The sequence below is a fragment of the Crinia signifera genome, chromosome 3, assembly GCF_055691185.1.
Source record: "Crinia signifera chromosome 3, ASM5569118v1, whole genome shotgun sequence".
Classification (NCBI taxonomy): domain Eukaryota; kingdom Metazoa; phylum Chordata; class Amphibia; order Anura; family Myobatrachidae; genus Crinia; species Crinia signifera.
Genome location: NC_139219.1, coordinates 213,245,243 through 213,264,180, shown reverse-complemented (window position 1 = coordinate 213,264,180; position 18,938 = coordinate 213,245,243). Strand labels below are relative to the sequence as shown.

The 18,938-nt window shown below is 43.3% G+C and overlaps 1 protein-coding gene across 10 annotated transcripts in view; it reads left to right on the top strand.

Annotated features, from left to right (window-relative positions):
• DLGAP2 (DLG associated protein 2) overlaps window positions 1-13,491 on the top strand; it is a 911,233-nt gene extending 897,742 nt beyond the window's left edge. For all 10 annotated transcript variants that reach the window (XM_083177372.1, XM_083177368.1, XM_083177369.1 and 7 more), the window contains 2 exons: window positions 558-710; window positions 11,768-13,491. In XM_083177372.1, coding sequence (XP_083033498.1) covers window positions 558-710; window positions 11,768-11,986 — 372 coding nt within the window. In that variant the 3' untranslated portion in view covers window positions 11,987-13,491. The remainder of the gene's footprint in view (window positions 1-557; window positions 711-11,767) is intronic.
• Window positions 13,492-18,938: the final 5,447 nt, after the last annotated feature.

Sequence of the window (18,938 nt, the reverse complement as noted above, 5' to 3'; positions counted from 1 at the left end):
CGCCATCGGGCAGATATCAGTCACACAATTGGACAGCTGAGCAACCCAATGGTTGTCACATATGTAAATTTTGTTGTCACGTGATCATTTCCCAGCAGGGCCCGAGACAAGTCTCCCCATGTACCTTTCTGCATTTAATCCCTGCTTGCCTGATTTACCTGTAAATTAAGACTGACACTTTGTCCTCATCATGTGACATATTTTGATTTCATGTATGAGCACTGTCAGATTGCAGCCATTGCGGCCTCCATTATCCTGTATTATCCAATAATGTAACAAAACACAGGAGTAATATGTAGTGGTTATGGGAGAAATGCAGGAGAAACTAAATATAAGACATATTCAATTTGGGGTGATGTTGGATTGCGATGTGCACCAGCGCACATTGCTGATATTTATTATAGTCCATTTTACTTCGATGTGCTGAAGTAAACGTTTTCCCACGCTATTCTGATCAAGCTGTGCACCAGCATTGCTCTCAGATGAATTGTCCCCATATGTTTAGGATGTTTTGAAGTTCTGTTATTCCTACAAATACTTTGTTCTGTTTAATTAAGGATCCAAGTGCCATGCCCAGACCAACTTCACAAGACCTGGCGGGGTTCTGGGACCTCTTGCAGTTATCCATTGAAGATGTAAGCATGAAGTTTGATAAGTTGCACCATTTGAAAGCCAATGAGTGGAAGGCCATTGATTCCCCTGAAAAGAAGGTATGAAAATTGTTAAAGCACATATTGTATTAAACAGATATATTTATATAGCAATTTAGAAAAATTATCATAAGTTAAAGGAATGGACACTTACACCATATACAAACCAAGCGCTGATAAACTCATACAAAAAATGTAATAAATGTTTATCTATCTACTTTATTTCTTCTTTGTATAACAATATAAATATGTTACGATCCGCCCCCAGCGGATCGGTGTAAATGTGCAGTTTTTCATATTCTGTTTGCAGTTTGTATGTTTTCCCTGGATCTGTACTCTGGGTTTTGTGGATCCAGCTTCCTCAGTTTCTTGCATTCCCTGCTGCTTGGGTGTGGCTGCATGCAAGGTGATTTAGTGAGGTTCTCAGCATGCAGTCAGGGCCGGTTATAGCTTACTGATAGCTTTGTATCCTGCCGTGTATTCCCTCTATGTTGTGCTCCAGAGTCTTCCCGGTCCCAGCACCTTGTATCCAGCGTCCTGTGTGCCAGCTTCGTTTGTGCCTCAGTCTGCGTGTACCTGGTCCTTGGTCACCTCAGTCCGCAGTACCTGCTTCATCCAGCCTGCAGTGTCCTAGCCTGAACCTGCTGTCAGCATTCGTTGCAGATACGTCAGGGGTGCACCCCGCCAGTTACCTTTGTGCTTTGCAGTATTGTATTTTGATATATTCCATCGTTGAGCATTGTTGCCATTTGTATTTATTATATTACACCATTTGGGCATTGTTGCCATCCCTGTAGGGGTCTCAGTCCTGCACGTCAGGTTTAGTTAGAGGTCCTTTTGCTGCTGGTCTGCCTCCACAGATACGTTGTCCTGAACATAAAACCTGCCTGTAGCGGAGTGGGGCGGACATAATTCGCCCTTCAGCCGAGACGGGTACAGGAGAAGACTAGCTCCGCACGTATCTCGTGGACATCAGGCTGGAGCAACAGAGTCAGGGAGCAGGTCTTCTGACCACCTACAGAATCGTAACATAAATATATATATTGGCCCTTGGCCCATTGTCATGCACTTTGCACTTTATTTGATGTGGTGAGATGGAAAACAAAAATCCTTATATTCAAGAAGACCGGTGAGTGTCCTCATCTTCTTTCAGCTATTACTGGTGGACTGGACTTTGTCTGGGACTCCTGAGCTGACACCCCAGTAGTTGTTGCATTATGGAGGAGAGTGTGATCCTTACCCCTGGATATATATATACTTATAGCGATGCCGGGCACTGCCTCCAAATAGCGTTGCTTGACGGGTGCCTTGGTCCAATGTATGATACAGACTGCTTGGGGGGTAGACGTAGCACTCCAGACCTTGGGATATCCAAAACGAATTTTATTGAGTCAGAGCAACGTTTCAATGCTATTGCATTATCATCAGGCTGATGATAATGCAATAGCATTGAAATGTTGTTGTGACTCAATAAAATTCGTTTTGGATATCACAAGGTCTGGAGTGCTACGTCTACCCCCCAAGCAGTCTATATATATATATATATATATATATATAGTTTCCTGGTGTTGCTCGGCACTCCGGACGATAAAGCCAGCTACCGTGGTGCCCTCAATCAGATAATATAGTCCAAAGTTCTAGCGTGTCTCCCAGGGGTCCCGGATAGAACAGAGAGCGGCACTCAAACGGATTTTGAGAAATCAAGGTTTAATTTTCAAGGTGGTAGAGGTGGCATCACATGGGCATCATCATCGACGTTTCAAGGCGGTGAGCCTTTTCATCAGGATGCGCTCAAAGTGCATATAGTGCTGTAGTGTGTGAATCACACACTACAGCACTATATGCACTTTGAACGCATCCTGATGGTTAGATGGTCAACAGCGTGACCGTGTAAAGAAGCAGTGAAATGAATAAATACATAAAAAATCAACAAAGAAATGAAGGGGGAAAAAAAGATACAAAATATTACAATTACATATCATGCAATAATGAATAAATATTATCAATTAAGCAATACCGTGATGCCAGACTGTTCATTAAGCCCATGTGGGGTCATCGTGCCCAGTCTGGCGATCCAACGGGCTTCACATTTTAATAACATGAGTTTGCGATTGCCACCTCAATAGGGGGAGGTATGTGGTCAATCATTCTATATCGGATGGATGTGAGTCCATGCCTGGCATTCAAGAAGTGTCGGGCAACCGGCTGATCGCTCGAGCCGGTCGCCAGAGCACCCTTAATGGCAGACCTATGGGCTGACATCCGATCCTTAAAGGGACCCTCCATCTTCCCAATATATGACAATCCGCACGGGCAGATTATTTGATAGACGGTATAGCAGGATCTGCAAGAAAGGGTATGGCGGATGGAAAGACTCTTGCCCGTAAGTGGGTGATTAAATGTGGCACCCACTTACGGGCAAGAGTCTTTCCATCCGCCATACCCTTTCTTGCAGATCCTGCTATACCGTCTATCAAATAATCTGCCCGTGCGGATTGTCATATATTGGGAAGACGGAGGGTCCCTTTAAGGATCGGATGTCAGCCCATAGGTCTGCCATTAAGGGTGCTCTGGCGACCGGCTCGAGCGGTTGCCCGACACTTCTTGAATGCCAGGCATGGACTCACATCCATCCAATATAGCAGGGGTTCCCAATCTTTTTTGAATCAGGGCACCCTAGAATTTTAGAACTTTTTTTCACGGCACCCCTAGGCCAAACAAAATTTAATTAGATTGGGTATATATTCGATTCTTAGGGTGATTTATGTGGTAAAGGGCAGGATTTGCTTCTGTTTGTACACATTTTATGATTGGCAGGCACCAGCACTGGTTTTGCTCATAAATAACTAACCATTAATAATTTGAGTTAGTCCTGGACCCCCAACCCAAGGCACCCCTGCATGTGTGCCGAGGCACCCCAGGGAGCCACGGCACACAGTTTGGGAACCTCTGCGATATAGAATGATTGACCACATACCTCCCCCTATTTGAGGTGGCAATAGCAAACTTATGTTATTAAAATGTGAAGCCCGTAGGATCGCCAGACTGGGCACGATGACCCCACATGGGCTTAATGAACAGTCTGGCATCGCGGTATTGCTTAATTGATAATATTTATTCATTATTGCATGATATGTAATTGTAATATTTTGTATCTTTTTTCCCCCTTCATTTCTTTGTTGATTTTTTATGTATTTATTCATTTCACTGCTTCTTTACACGGTCACGCTGTTGACCATCTAACAGTTTATTTATATGTTACCATGGTATTGCATGATGTCACTAATTGATCCGGTGTGTGCGCTGGGTGTGTGAAGCGTCTCCTGACGCAGGTCCATGATTAGGATCTGGACAGGGACGCAGCGCACGCTTCCCGCCCCACCGACCACTGTTGACTGGATATTTAAGGCGAGTGTTGTACACATGTTATTTGAACCTGATGATAATATCTACACGATATTGAAACGTTGTTTGGAATAAAAAGTTTTTTACTGCTATACTGCCGTGGAGTGCGGCATATTCCTGCCCTATCTACGTCCTCTGCTGTGCGGGCACCCAGGCTGAATCGTGACACGGAGGTTGTGCCTAGCATCTTGGTCTCATATATATATATATATATATATATATATATATATATATAATCATGCAATCCGCACTTCAATCCCAAAAAAACAGGCAGGAGCGGGGTGCTTGCTTTAAAGTAACACACTAGGTGTACCATACACAGCAAAGAGGCGCAGGCAGATTTGTGTCTGTATAAGAGAGCACACACCAAAACATCCAAGTGAAGTCCAAATAGATTTAATACATCACCAAGGGTATTTCATCACTACAGGTAAGTCACTGGTAAGTCGACGTTTCGGACCACAAATCAGGTCCTTTGTCAAGACAGAAGAGGAGACATCCTAACAGCAGACTAGTAGGCAGCCTACTACTCTTCTGTCTTGACAAAGGGGATACTGTGTTGAATACTATGGGGAGGTCCCAAAGCTACCAGAACGGGCAGGAACGTGCGGAGTCTGCTGTAGAACTGCTTGTACGAACTGGAAATCCTCCCTGGCCAGAGTGTAAAATCTGTAAAATCTCACAAAGGTGTGATGACCTGACCAAGTTGCGGCCCTGCAAAAGTTGCAGGGCCAAGACTCCCCGGGCAGCCGCCCAAGAAGTCCCTACGGATCTGGTGGAATGAGCCTTCAACGATGGCAGAAGAGACAAACCAACCTTTGCATACGCCTGTTGAATCGTGCAACTAATCCAACGTGCTATAGTTCTTGTAGAAGCAGGAGAACCCTTCTTCTGCGCATCATAAAGCACAAAGAGATTATCAGTCTTACGGATTCTGGCTGTGCGCTTAACATACACCCTTAGAGTGTGAACCACATCCAAGGAAGATGGTATATCCAGATGTGCCGCGCTGTAAGGAACCACAATCGGTTGGTTGAGATGGAATGCTGACACAACCTTTGGTAGGAAGTGCGGCCTTGTCCTGAGTTCTGCCCGATCCTCCTGGAACACCAGGTAAGGGCTCTTACACGACAATGCGCCCAACTCGGACACCCTCCTGGCTGAAGCCAGGGCCAGCAAGACAACAGTCTTCCAAGTAAGGTGTTTCAACTCAGACTCTTCCAACGGAACAAACCAAGAGGACTTCAGGAATGTTAGAACCACGTCCAAGTCCCAAGGCGCAGTAGGCGGTACAAAAGGGGGCTGAATCCTCAGGGCCTCTTGCAAAAAGGTTTGAACCTCCGGCAAGTCCACCAGTTTCTTTTGAAAAAACACAGACAGAGCCGAGATCTGAACCTTTAAGGAACCCAATCGAAGTCCCAGCTCCAAGCCAGCCTGAAGAAATCTTAACAGATTGTTCAGATAAAATACTGCTGGTGGTAAGGTATTCTTTTCACACCAGGCCACGTATTTCCGCCATATCACATGACAGTGAGAAGAAGTAACTGGCTTTCTTGCTTTTGTCATGGTGGCAATGACCAAGGGATGTAGGCCCTTAAGGCCTAAGATCTGCCGCTCAACCTCCAGGCCGTTAAACGTAGCCACTGCAAGTCCTGGTAGACGAATGGCCCCTGGAGTAGTAGGTCTTTTCTTAGACGCCACGGGTCTTCCACTAGCATGGCCTGAATGTCCCTGTACCAGGCCCTTCGAGGCCAGTCTGGAGCCACCAGGATGGCTTCTGATCTTTAATGCCAAATCCGTTTCAGCACCCGCGCCAGCAATGAAAGTGGTGGAAACAGGTACACCAGCTGGAAATCCCATGACCAAGTCAGGGCATCCACTGCTACTGCCCCTGGATCCCTGGTCCATACACAGTACCTGGCCACCTTGTGATTCAACCACGAAGCCATTAGGTTGATCTGAGGGAGCCCCCAAAGATCCGTGATGGCATTGAACACTTGAGGGTGAAGATCCCACTCCCCGGGATGGAGGTCGTGACGACTTAGGAAGTCCGCCTCCCAGTTGTCGACTCCCGGAACGAAGATTGCCGACAGGGCTTTGACATGGTGCTCTGCCCATGTCAAGCCCTTGTTTCTCTCATGCAAGGCATGCTCTTCGTCCCGCCTTGATGGTTGATGTACGCAACCATGGTTGGGTTGTCCGACTGGACTCTCACTGCCTTGCCCTGTAGCATCGGGCCGTCTGTAACAGAGCATAGTAAACTGCCCTTAACTCCAGTTTGCTTATGTGCAACTTGGATTCCAGAGGAGACCACCGACCCTCTGACGGACTCCCTGCGTCACAGCTCCCCAACCTCTCAGACTGGCGTCCGTGGTTAACAGAATCCAGTCCTGGATCTGGAAACACCGACCTGCCAATAGATTGGACGAATTGAGCCACCACTGTAGAGAGATCTTGGTCCTCGCTGCCAGGCAAATCGTCCTGTGCATCTGTAAGGGAGACCCCGACCATTTTGTCAGAATATCCAGCTGGAAAATTCTGGAATGGAATCGACCGAACTGGATGGCTTCGAACGAAGCCACCATCTTGCCCAACAGCCTGAGAACTCGAACCAGGGGGCTCGTTAGGACATCTCTCACGAGCTGCTGTAATGCATTGGCTTTTTCCACAGGCAGGAAAACCTTTAGTTCCGTCGTGTCCAGAATCATGCCCAGGAACACCATCCTTTGGGCCGGGACCAATGAAGACTTTGGAATGTTTAAAATCCATCCGTGGTCTCTTAGAAGCTGCATGGTCAGATTGAGGGCACTCCTCAAGGCCTCTTCCAAACCTGCCTTGATAAGCAGGTCGTCTAGGTAAGGTATCAAATTTACCCTTTGAAGCCTGAGGAGTGACATCATTTCTGCCATTACCTTTGTAAAGACACGCGGGGCCGTAGACAGCCCGAAGGGAAGCGCCCAAAACTGATAACGGTCGTTTTCCAAAGCAAATCTGTGGAAGATTTGATGTGGGGGCCAAATCGGGATGTGCAAATAGGCGTCCTTGACGTCTATGGAGGCTAGGAACTCCCATGGTTCCAGGCTGGCAATTACCGAGCGTAGAGACTCCATCCTGAATTTGAACACCTGAAGGAAGGGGTTCAGTGATTTTAGGTTCAGTATAGGCCTTACTGAGCCGTCTGGCTTCGGTATCAGGAATAGGTTGGAATAGAATCCCTGACCCTGTTCCAGCCTTGGAACCTGCACAATTACCCGGGACTGAAGGAGCTTCTGAATAGCACCCTGAAGGAGACTCTGATCCTCCATGGAGGGTGGGAGGGCCGACTTGAAATATCTTTGGGAAGAGGGGGCTTGGCGAACTCCAGCCTGTAGCCTATCGAAATAAGCTCCTGGCCCAGGAATCTAGGCACGAGGCATCCCACACGTGGCTGAAGTGCAATAGACGAGCTCCCACCTCGAGAATTTTTCGTGGTGGGTGGACCCCGTCATGCAGCAGGCTTGGAAGAAGCTGCGGCATTTGCACGGTCCTGGTTACCTGAGGAGTTAGGTTTCCTAAACTTGCCCCTTGTGCCTCTATTGGCATTGGAGGCACCCCTGGCCTTGGGGCGAAATTTAGACCCAAAAAAGGACTGCTGGGCCGGGCTTGTGAAAGTGCGTTTAGCAACCGTGGGTGCTGACGGGAGGAAAGTGGATTTATCTGCCGTGGCCTTGGAAATCCAGTCATCCAGCTCACTTCCAAAGAGCCGTTCACCTGCGAAAGGAATACTTCATCAGCAACCCACTGACGCAACCACAGTGCCCGTCTGGCTGACAGCCATGGCTGAATTGCGTGCATTTATAGCGACCAATTACTTCTGTGCCTCACACAGTACCCTAGCCGTGTCCTGAATGTGACGCAGATTGTCACCTATCTGCGCCATGGTCATGTCCCACAACAAACCATCCTGGATTTGTGTGGACCAAGTATGAATGGCCTTAGCCATACAGCAACTGGCTAGTACTGGGTGTTGGGAAGCCCCACTAGCCGTGAACATGGACTTGAGTGTAGCCTCAAGCCGCCTATCTGCACCGTCCTTGAGAGTGGATACACCCAGGACTGGCAGCAGTATCTTCTTTGAAAGGCGGGAGACTGACAAGTCCACCACATGTGGCTCCTCCCACTTCTTTCTTCCCACAGGATCAAAGGGGTAAGCATTTGCAAACCGCTTAGACATCTGGAACCTCTTTTCAGGGTTCTGCCAGGCACCTTTAAAAGCATTCTCTAACTCAGCTTGCTCAGGAAAATATATTGGCTGTTTTTTCTGAGTCATGAAGAAAGGATCCCCTTCAACGGGTTCCTCTAAAGGAAGTTCTAAAACTTCCCTGATAACTCTAATTAGGGGCTCAGTACCATGTGCTGGAGCCTGTTCGGGAACAGTATCTTGTTCCACCTCATCCTCCCCTTCATCTAAGATGTCATCATCGTCAGTATCAGGGGCCATTGCTGCAGCAGGCCTCTTTTGAGGCTGTGCAACTGAGGGGTGAGAATATCCACCCTTGCAGATAAGATGGCCAGTTCCCTCTGCACCCTCTTTGTCTGCTGAGTGTTTGAGGAAAGCTGGGAAGCAACAGAGTCCAGCAGAGTTTTCATGCTGCTGGCCAAAGCAGGCTCTTGACTATCTGCCTGCAGTCCCCCCACAAGCTGTGGGGGTACCCCACTGACCTGAGTGGCCACACCAGTAGGCTGTGGTGACATACAGGGCTCACATGTAACCTGTGACTGTGATGCAGATATGAATTTGGTGCTGCACACCATGCAGGTTAATTTCTTCACCATAATGAGGCTGTACCCAAACACCCCACAGTAACACACACACACACACCTGAAACAGATTGTAATTTGCACAATAAGCAGAGTCAGTGTACACTATGTGTTAGTGACTACTGCAGTGGGTGATGCTTAACTAACCAGTAGTGTAAAATCAGAGCACAATGGGGGACCAGTACACCCTAAACCTTAGCTCACAGATCTGGGAGAGCTGGTAGCACAACACAGTGAAATAACAACACAGTGCAATATACAAGCAATATAGCGCAGCAGCGCTAAAATGCTTAAATAACTTGCTGTCTCTGCCGCGCTGCAAGGATCAGAATCCACCACGCCACTGAGGAGCTGTCATGGCGACCTCTGTCAGCATGAAGAAGCAGGAAGCAGAGCTCTGAGTGAAGCCCCGCCCCCTATCCACGGAGCTGGCGCTTCTAACATATTTATACTGGCATAAAATGCGTTTTTTTATAAAAACAGCAATGGGTATCCCTGGTGGTCCAGCGGCAATCCCCCTATGCCAGTGAAATGATGTGGGGGGGGTCGTGCGGTCCCTGCGTGAGGGCCGCCGCTACTGCCACCACCATCTTGCCGCACAAAGCAGTTGGGGTGTCCCCTTGTGGGACCCCCAACCTGTACTTACCACAGATGGCTTCTGACCTGTCAGGGGTGTGCAGAGAGAATTAGATTCTCTCTAATTCCAAACACAGACTAATAAAAAACACATATATTTAACTCTAATTAGTTAGAGGTGTATCGGATGTTCTAGCCCGACTAGAATTAAACCTGTATGGTCACCTGTGTCTAGAGACACTAGAATATGTGTCTGTATACATTTCATGATATTTTGACAATGTTCCAAGAATTGGTCTCTTATTTTTCTTGTCGTGCAGCCAATATTAGTGTTCATTGTAGCACCCGCCATCTTTGAAAACCCACGCAGTTCCTCTCCCTGCCTGGGGTGTCGCTGTCTGCTGTGGTGTTTCTAGCACAGGTCTGGTTTGCATATCAGTGCTAATATACAGACCACATTGTGCTAGAAGCACTACAGTAGACAGCGACACCCCAGGCAAGGAAGAGGAACTGCATGGGTTTTTAAAGATGGCGAGTGCTAGAATGAACACTATATATATTTAAGTTGCCAAGGGCAGCTTAACATGTAATGGGGAGGGAGGGTGATTGGTCGCACTGGGATTTAAAGATAGTGTATCAACCTCTTTATTAAAGTTTATAGTAAATTGTTCTATATAGTCATGAGGTGTGCTACCGCCAGACAGTAAATGCAATAGTACAAGGGAAACAACAGAAAGTCTTTTTTTGCGGTGCACCAGGAGAAGAGAGAAAAAGTATTTTAAAAAGTAACTTTTATTAATTAATCAATTAAATGCGAAATATAAAATCAAAACATACAACATAAATTGATGTATCAATTTATGTTGTATGTTTTGATTTTATATTTCGCATTTAATTGATTAATTAATAAAAGTTACTTTTTAAAATACTTTTTCTCTCTTCAGCTTAACATGTATATTATATAATCAGTGTTGCAGTTCATAAAGCTAACACTTTTTACAGTTTTCCCTGCTTTATCTACTATATTTTATTTGTCTTGGTGTTAATATATTTTCATGTAAGGCATTTATTAGCTCCGCATTTAAAGAATTAAGTACTGTAGGATTGGGGCCAAGCCATGTTAAACCTGTCTGTTGTATTGAAGTTGTACTAACTGGTTTAAGCATACTTAGAGCCAAATAATTTCTAAGAGTTCTATTCCTCTTATACACAAAAAGGGGTTTTTATGGGGATCTCATCTGCCAATAAATTATCTTGTTTAAGTATGTTATAATTTCTTTATATAATTCTCTTAATTTGTGTAGAATGAGTATAACATTTTTTATATGTAAGTTATCTCAATAATTATTTTGTTAGATACAGGTGGTATTGTCTCAAGTAAAATTTTTCTGTTCAAACTAGACACTTCTTTAGACGCTTTTGAAAGTATGTGTTTGGGGTATTCCCTTTGTTCAAATGAGCTTAGCATCTTAGAGGCTTGTTTCTCAAAAGTATCATGGTCAGTACAGTTTCTAAACATGCACAGCAGTTGCCCTTTTGGGATACCTTTCTTCAAAGGTAAATAGTGCTCACTAATTAAGTGCAGATATGCATTTGATCCCACCATTTTGGTGAAATATTGAGGTAGTAATAATATCATCCACAATTTCAAGGGTCAGATCCAGGAAAGAGGTCTGTTTCAGGTGACGAATGTAGGTGAAATGTAAATAAAAAGTGTGGGATTAAGGTGGTCTACAAAAGCTGTGTGTTAAGGAGTGTTCACCATCCTATATTATAAATAAATCGACTATATAGTGGCCATAGAGGACCATATTCATGCCATTGCTGCTAAATTGGTGTTCCACTTCTCCCATATACAAATTTGCATAGCTAGGCACAAACCTGGTCCCCATGGCTGTACCCATCACCTGGAGATAAAAAGTGACTTAAAAAAATTATAAAAATAAGGAATAGAATTAGTGATAAAACATTGGTGTCTCTCCCCCAGGTCACCATCAGAATGTAGTCTATTTGCTATAGCTCTTACACCCAATTTGTGTGAGATGGGAGTATATGATGAGTATAGACTGGTGACATCAAGTGGTAAGAAATAGTGTCTTTCCACCTGATATTCTGGATACACTGTAAAAAAATGGATAGCATCCTGTATGTGTGACCTAAGGGTAAAGACACGAGGCTGCTTGGCTACACAGCTCTTCTTAAAGTGCACCCACCCTGCTAACTTGTTATCTACTTTTGCACATATAAACTAAAATATATATTTTTGTCTAATCTTTAGAATTATATATTAATATCCTGGGTAGCAAATCAATTTACATCATGTTTCCTATTTTCAGGATGACAAGAAACCCCCACCTCCAATACCAAAGAAACCTTCGAGGGGAAAGTTCCCTGTCACTCGGGAAAAGTCTTTGGACCTCCCTGACCGTCACAGACAAGAAGCCAGGAGGCGGCTAATGGCTGCAAAGAGAGCAGCATCATTCCGGCAGAATTCAGCTAGCGAGCGGGCAGACAGCATTGAAATATACATACCAGAAGCCCAAACTAGGCTTTAAGAACAAACCACTGTATAGATCTTTTTTAATCAACTTGCTTGTACAGTTGTGACACACCAGGTCATTTAGTCTCTCTCTCTCTCTCTCTCTGAATATGCCCTTTTTCATTGTGCTCTTTGTGCCATATGTGCAGTGGAATTCTTCTTAATTTCCTCAGAGTTTGCTAAATTCATTGCAAAGCAAATAGTTTTGTAGATCATGTCTGACTCCAGATCAGCTACATGCATAGGGCTTGTTGAGACCTGACTTCTCCAACATGTTCTCAGAGGACAACGAAAAAAACCTCTCAAGATGGAACCCAGTGTAAATTCTTGGTTATTTCTATTTTTATAAATGATGCGATAATTAGGAACAAGAATAACTAAATGGGTACATCTCGCCACTCATTAGAGGCATTAGCTATTCCAAGTAGAAGGTGCTACACATTAGACAGTCAGGGGAGAAAGTACACATTGCTCTTTGATCTCCGTTTCTTTAGCATAAAACAGGTACCTATGCTGCTCCAATTAGCACTGATGAGTTGTGTTATGCAACCCTGTGCATCCTTGTACATAACGAAAGAGCATTTGGTTCCTTAATAAGCTGAAGCCCCAACGTCCAGTCTGTCTGCGATACGGAGCCCTGTGCTGGGTGAACTCTTTCCACTTTTCAACCCAGCTATGTATTATCAATGCAAGAAGACTTGATGCGTGTATATATATGTGGAAAGCAAGTGAATGCCTTAAAAACAAAACAGAAAAGAAAAAGAGAAACAAAAGATCTTTCATGACCCAGTGTGAAATGAAGATTTATGTCCTTCCATGGATCCTGTACTTCTGTTTACATTCTTTTTTCTCTTTATTTTTTTAAAGAGGTACATTATTTAAAAATTGGTTGTATATGATATTTAAAAACACACAATCACACACAAGACTACATTAATGTTGACAGGGCGTCCTTGAAAACAATATCAATGTTTGCTGTTCAAAATGCCAGTTGTGATGTGGTAACCATTTACAAAATAAGTGGTAAATATATTTACGTTTAAATGGTTATTTTACGGTACAGTAATGGTGAAATGTGATTCATACCTGTCATTTATTTGAATTATTTCATATTTTTCTTCCTAACAATAACTTTATTGTCAAAGAAAATAACAACAAGGCACATGCATAAACATAAGAAATGTAGCAGTTCATTTATAATAACATTGCCAGTTATCTGTATGCAAAACATAAACATGTAACCTCAAAGTTCATTGTTAGTTACTGTTATATTATTTGATTCTGTCCATACAGCTTCCTTTCTTTTGTGTGGCTGAACAGCAGAAAGGGCTCATTTAATACAGTCACAAACTAGTTCGCTTCAGAGGATAACAATATATAAACATGGCACTGAATACAAGCTATATCCATCTGAGACAGTGGTTATTTTTACTCAAGATTCTGATTTTGGTCAAATTAGACAGGTACTGTATAACCACATTGTAAACCTATCATTTTAAGCCTCATATGTGTAGATTTTTTTTTAAAGAACATGTCATCTATTTGATAGAAAAGCAACTGTCAGACCATTTAAAGAATTTCACGTTGGTCAACAATTCTATAAGGATTCTTTTTATTGTATAGTTTATTTATTGTCTTACCTGATGCCAATGTCATTCAATGTTCCTGTACTTAAAGATGTCCTCTCCAATTATAGCATCAGGAGAAGACTAAAGAGGTATATGATGAAAATAATAATTTTATTTTTACATATATTAATATGGTATTATTTGATAACAAGTTAAATTGTATTTTCACACATTTAAGAAAACAATCATCATGGAAAAAATGTTCTATTTTAGTACGTTCAATTAGTCTCTTAGTTCTCTATCAAAAGTTATTACACCTTTATATAAAGATAAACAGTTATCTAGGTTATTCGTATTCACTTTTGAAGTTGCTTGGTGCTATTCCAGAATGCTTTCCATTTTGAAGATACAGGCAAACTCATAAATCCCATGGTTTCATTCACAAGGCAAAGGCTTTCCATTAGCTGTGGTGGCAGAGTGGCCCATGTTTAATGACTATACATGATGGATATTGTATTGGGTACTTGTGTAGTTTCATGGCGCCATGCGTCTGAGTCCCCTTGCGAGGCTCGCTTCGCTCGCCCACGCTGTGGGCTCGGTGGCTCGCTACGCTCGCCACGCTATCTAAAATCAACTCTATGCCAACATGGATAGGGGGGTATGAACTATCCATGTTGGCATGGAGTTAAGTTAGTTTATTTTAGATAGTTTGTGGCGAGCGTAGAACCTGGAAGTAGCCGTGAAGTACCTTGTTTTGTGATGGTATAGGGGACTGACAAAGTCGGACCTTTTTCAAAAGCTTCTACAGATGGGACAGGCAATGTTTTATTATATCAGCACATTTTCAGTGGTTTAAATTTTAAATGCACAGAGCAAGGTTAACCAACTCCAGTCCCTGAGAGCTACCAACAGTATGTCTTCTCACAGAAACACAAGTGAAGTAATTAGCTCCACCTGTGGCTCTTTAAAATGGGTGCGTGAGTAATGACTAAACCTCTGCACCAGCTAGGAGGTCTTGGGGACTGGCGGTCACCTCTGACATAGAGTATCCCTTTTTAAGTGTAGTCTCGCAGGTCTGTAATGTGGTGCATAAGAGGTCTTTCAACTGCATACAATTTTGAAATATTGGAAGCTGAAATACATAACTCATTCAAGTAGTTTGATTCATATATATATATATATATATATATATATATATATATATATATATATGAAATTACTTCTGAAAACTACTAGTTATTGAGTGCAGAATAAACATTATACAGAATACAATAAGGTCAGTATTTAAGCAGAAAGTAGTAGCCTTTGATAAAGTGACATCCAGTACATCCAGTCTGTACAATATGAGACTTGTGGCATAAAGGATGTTGCTGTGCCTTCTACTGTGCAGTAATGCACCTAAATATGTGTTATTATGTGTATAACAATGGGTATGATACAAAGTAGCTCCATTTAAAATAGATCAGAACCGATTTTTTTTTCTAGCGGTGACAAAACATGCATCATCTGGCCCAATAACAATTTTTAGGTAGGGGTCAGGGATGCCTCCTTATACCTAGTTATGATTCAAGAAGAGCTTGTATAATCCCACACATGCGACCACTGCCCAAGTGACAATCAGAAGAGATCAGAAGCCCATTTTGCTCTTTGGGGTGCTGCAGGTTCCTAGATGGTGTACAGGACCCTAATGTCTGGTACACACCAAAACGATGCAGATCGTAAGATGATCAGCTCACGATCTGTTGGAGTACACGATCTGCTCACGACCTGCACACGATCTGAATCCAATCCGATTTTGACCTGCACCCAGCTGAATGGTCGTTTCCAGATCCTACCTGCTGCAGGATCTGTGAAATGACCAAACGACCCACGGGCCTCGCATCGGGTCGGAATCGGATCAGAAATGGCACAAAACATGCCCTATTTACGAGATTATATCTAAACTGGGTGTTTTAAGGCCAAATAGTTCTGGTGTGTACCCCACATGAGTCAGGGAGGGGAATTCCACCATTACTGGGCCCCATACCTGCCACATCCCTGAAACCACATTAGGTCTGCCATTGGTCATAGCTACAAATTGCTAATTAGAAATATTTTGCAATCACTGCATTTGAATCCTGTTAACTTATGACTACAATACAATATTTAATCAATCTATATCAGCTTTCTCTGCAGCAATGGAAGCTAAGGTTTTCTCGACACAAAGGTAAAAGCCAACCAAAAGCAAACTGACTACACAGTCCAGTATAATTACTATTACTGTCCCTCTATATGGAGATCAGGTTGAGTCGTGTACAGGGAAATGAGACAATAAAATGTAGTAAATGAAATCTTAACCGGCAAGAAGTGCTAGTGTTTGATTGGCAGAGGGAATTGTCAGACTGGTAGAATATAGTTAATTTTAGCCTTGTGTGGAGAAACTCTTTAACTGCACATGGTGTAATTCTGCTTAGTCATTTTATTCTATTCTATATTTTGTCCAAGTAGCTGTTGTGTCATATACAGTATGTTTTCCAACATCACGTGTGAGTGACTACATCCGTGTGTGTGTGTGTGTGTGTGCGTATTGCAACATACAGCATATACTGTAGGTATCAGAACAATCATTGGCTACCTACCTGGCTCTATGGCATTGCATAAGCAAACCACAAAGGGGGGTATTCAATGTCAGGGGCACGGCTGTCGAGCTAGCGCGACAGCCGTGCCCCTGTCCCGTTCTCGGTCAGCTCGCCTGGAGCTCGGCAGTCGGGATTCAATGTCCCGGCCGCCGAGCAGCGAGAAGGGGGCGTGGCCGCGAGTTAATGACGGAAATAGACGAGCTCCGGCCAGGAGCTCGCCTATTTCCGGCTTTTCTCGGCAGAACGAGCCCGACAGCTTGTGATGTCGGGCTCGTTCTGCGCAAAACCCCTGTTCAATGCTGTCGGGGAAGACAGCATTGAATAGTGCCCCGCAGCCATCTCCCCCGTCGGGAGATGGCTGCGGGAGCTCGAACGACATTGAATACCCCCCAAAGACTTAACTCAGCTACAAAAGATATTTTAAAGCAAATGTGTAAGAATGTTGCAGAAAATAATGTATCCCTTATTATCTCAGTATTAACAAGGAAATTGCATTTGAACTCTTGTAAATATAGATTGTACCTCCTATAGGGGAAGTCACCTGTATCGAAGGCAGGATTGGTCTAAAGCAGTGTTAGCCAACTCCAGCCCTCGAGAGCTACTGTACCAACAGTTCACGTTTTCCAGCTCACCTCACAGGTACACAGGTGCACTCAATACTTCACTTGTGATTCTGTGAGGAGATCTAGAAAGCATTAACTGTGGGTAGCTCTCTAGGACTGGAGTTGGCTTCCCCACATCTAAAGTATAATAAGCTGGTGGTATGTATATTATTTTTGGAATATACAACACGCCAGGAGACTGCAGTAAACGTATTACTTATTTAGTTTCAGATGTGACAATTCGGATCTAATGTAATCCTATCTCAGGCTCTACATATAGAGGAAAGGTGGCTTCTGCATCTAAGTAAACAAATAGATATATTCATTGCCATCTATTCCTTTGATTATATTACACTTATTCTGTCACCTGAGGCATATGGCGTGGGAATATTCAATTGATGTTTTTGCTCAGGCTTAAACTAATGAGTGCGTCACAATGAGTCCCATTTGAGCGCTGAAAAAGGTCACTTTTTGCACATTTTAGCTCGCCAACCCCAGGAGGTGCGAAGTGAATTCGTGCCTCAATAGAGCTACAATTGAATAGCCGTGCTGGCTGCCATCTGCCGACGCGCTTACATTTGAATTGTCCCCTAGAGTTGATATATTTTTTTGGTGAGTATAGAATTTTTTTTCTTTGTATCAGAAATGGAGGGAAAGCTGCCTTCATCTCGGAAACTGAAAAGCGGATCTGGTTGGGGGGGGGGGGGGGATTTGGGTACTCAGACACCCCCCATCCCGCCTGTTTGTTCCGCTTTGTATATTTCTGTTAGTCATAATGATCACAACTTATGCCTTCCTTTGTACAGCGTGAAATGATGTTTGTGTTAAGATGTATTCATCCTTTAATAATTAGGGAGTATGTGCTCAGGTGACTGTATTTCTGTGGTCCAGATCCAGTCCTGTATGTGTACCTTAGTAACCCTGCATTGCACTATTAGCAAGTAGCAACACGTGCTTCATCCTTAGCACTGCATGAGACATCAACTGCATACAAAACTACACTAGAAGTTAATAAATAAGGACCACTGTAAATACATGTAAGTACATAATAAAATAACATAATATGAAAAAGTACTTCCAATTCTATTGCATTATAAATAAAAAGGGTAAATGTATGTTTTTTTTTAAAGAAATATCCTTCTATACATTGCTTAACAACAATTTGAATGCATAATGTGGCTAATGTATAACTAGATATATCGTGATCAAGAGTTTCCCCATTTTAATGCTGCTGGAGTGTTGATTGATAATGTTATACTGTATTTGGAGTAATCCCAGGTACACACTAGGCAACTTGCAAATGATACGATACCCCTCCTAATTTTCCTTGATCTTCCTGGATTTCCCAGACAAACAGAGGTAAAATTATTTTGCCCGTAAAATGACTGGTAAGGACCTTATCCTTGGAAAACATATTTTTAAGGTGATCTTTATAAAATCACTAATACTAGGATCTAGATATGGAAGTTCATATGAATCCATATGAAGAACTAGAGTTCTGTAGGATATGTGGCCACAATGGTATCTGGATGGGAGGGGGCTTGCAATGGGACCAGATTTGAGGACACTTATGATCAAACATTGGACTGCAAATGCTCAAGAGAAGTTCCCAGCCTGATCGTTTGGGACTAGAGCATGGGGTCTGCTGGGCTAGGGCAGTATGATCAGTCCCAATATACCTACAATTCCAGGCTATGTGGCCTGGTAGGTGCACTCCTACACTCCTAATGTCCCCTACAGTCATGGTATATAAAATTAAGTCCTGGATTTTGCTATACAGGTTGAGTATCCCTTATCCAAAATGCCCGGGACCAGGAGAATTTTAGATAACGGATTATTCCGTACTTCAGAATATTTTTTTATTTCAGTGATGTATCTTGCATTTATGCTGTATAAACACATCAACCACATGAAATACAGAGAAATATATTTTATTTGTGCATAAAACAAGGTTTCAAAACATGAAACAACGTTTGTGTCCTATCTCAGGCACTGAATTAGAATGCTAAGCAATCATTTTCTTGCACATATTTAGTGCCAGTTACATATCATATATCCTAGTGCTGTTACAGATGTCCCCAGAAGTGCCAGTTGCATATCATATCCTAGTGCTGTTACAGATGTCCCCAGTAGTGCCAGTTGCATATCATATCCTCAGTAGTGCTGTTACAGATGTCCCC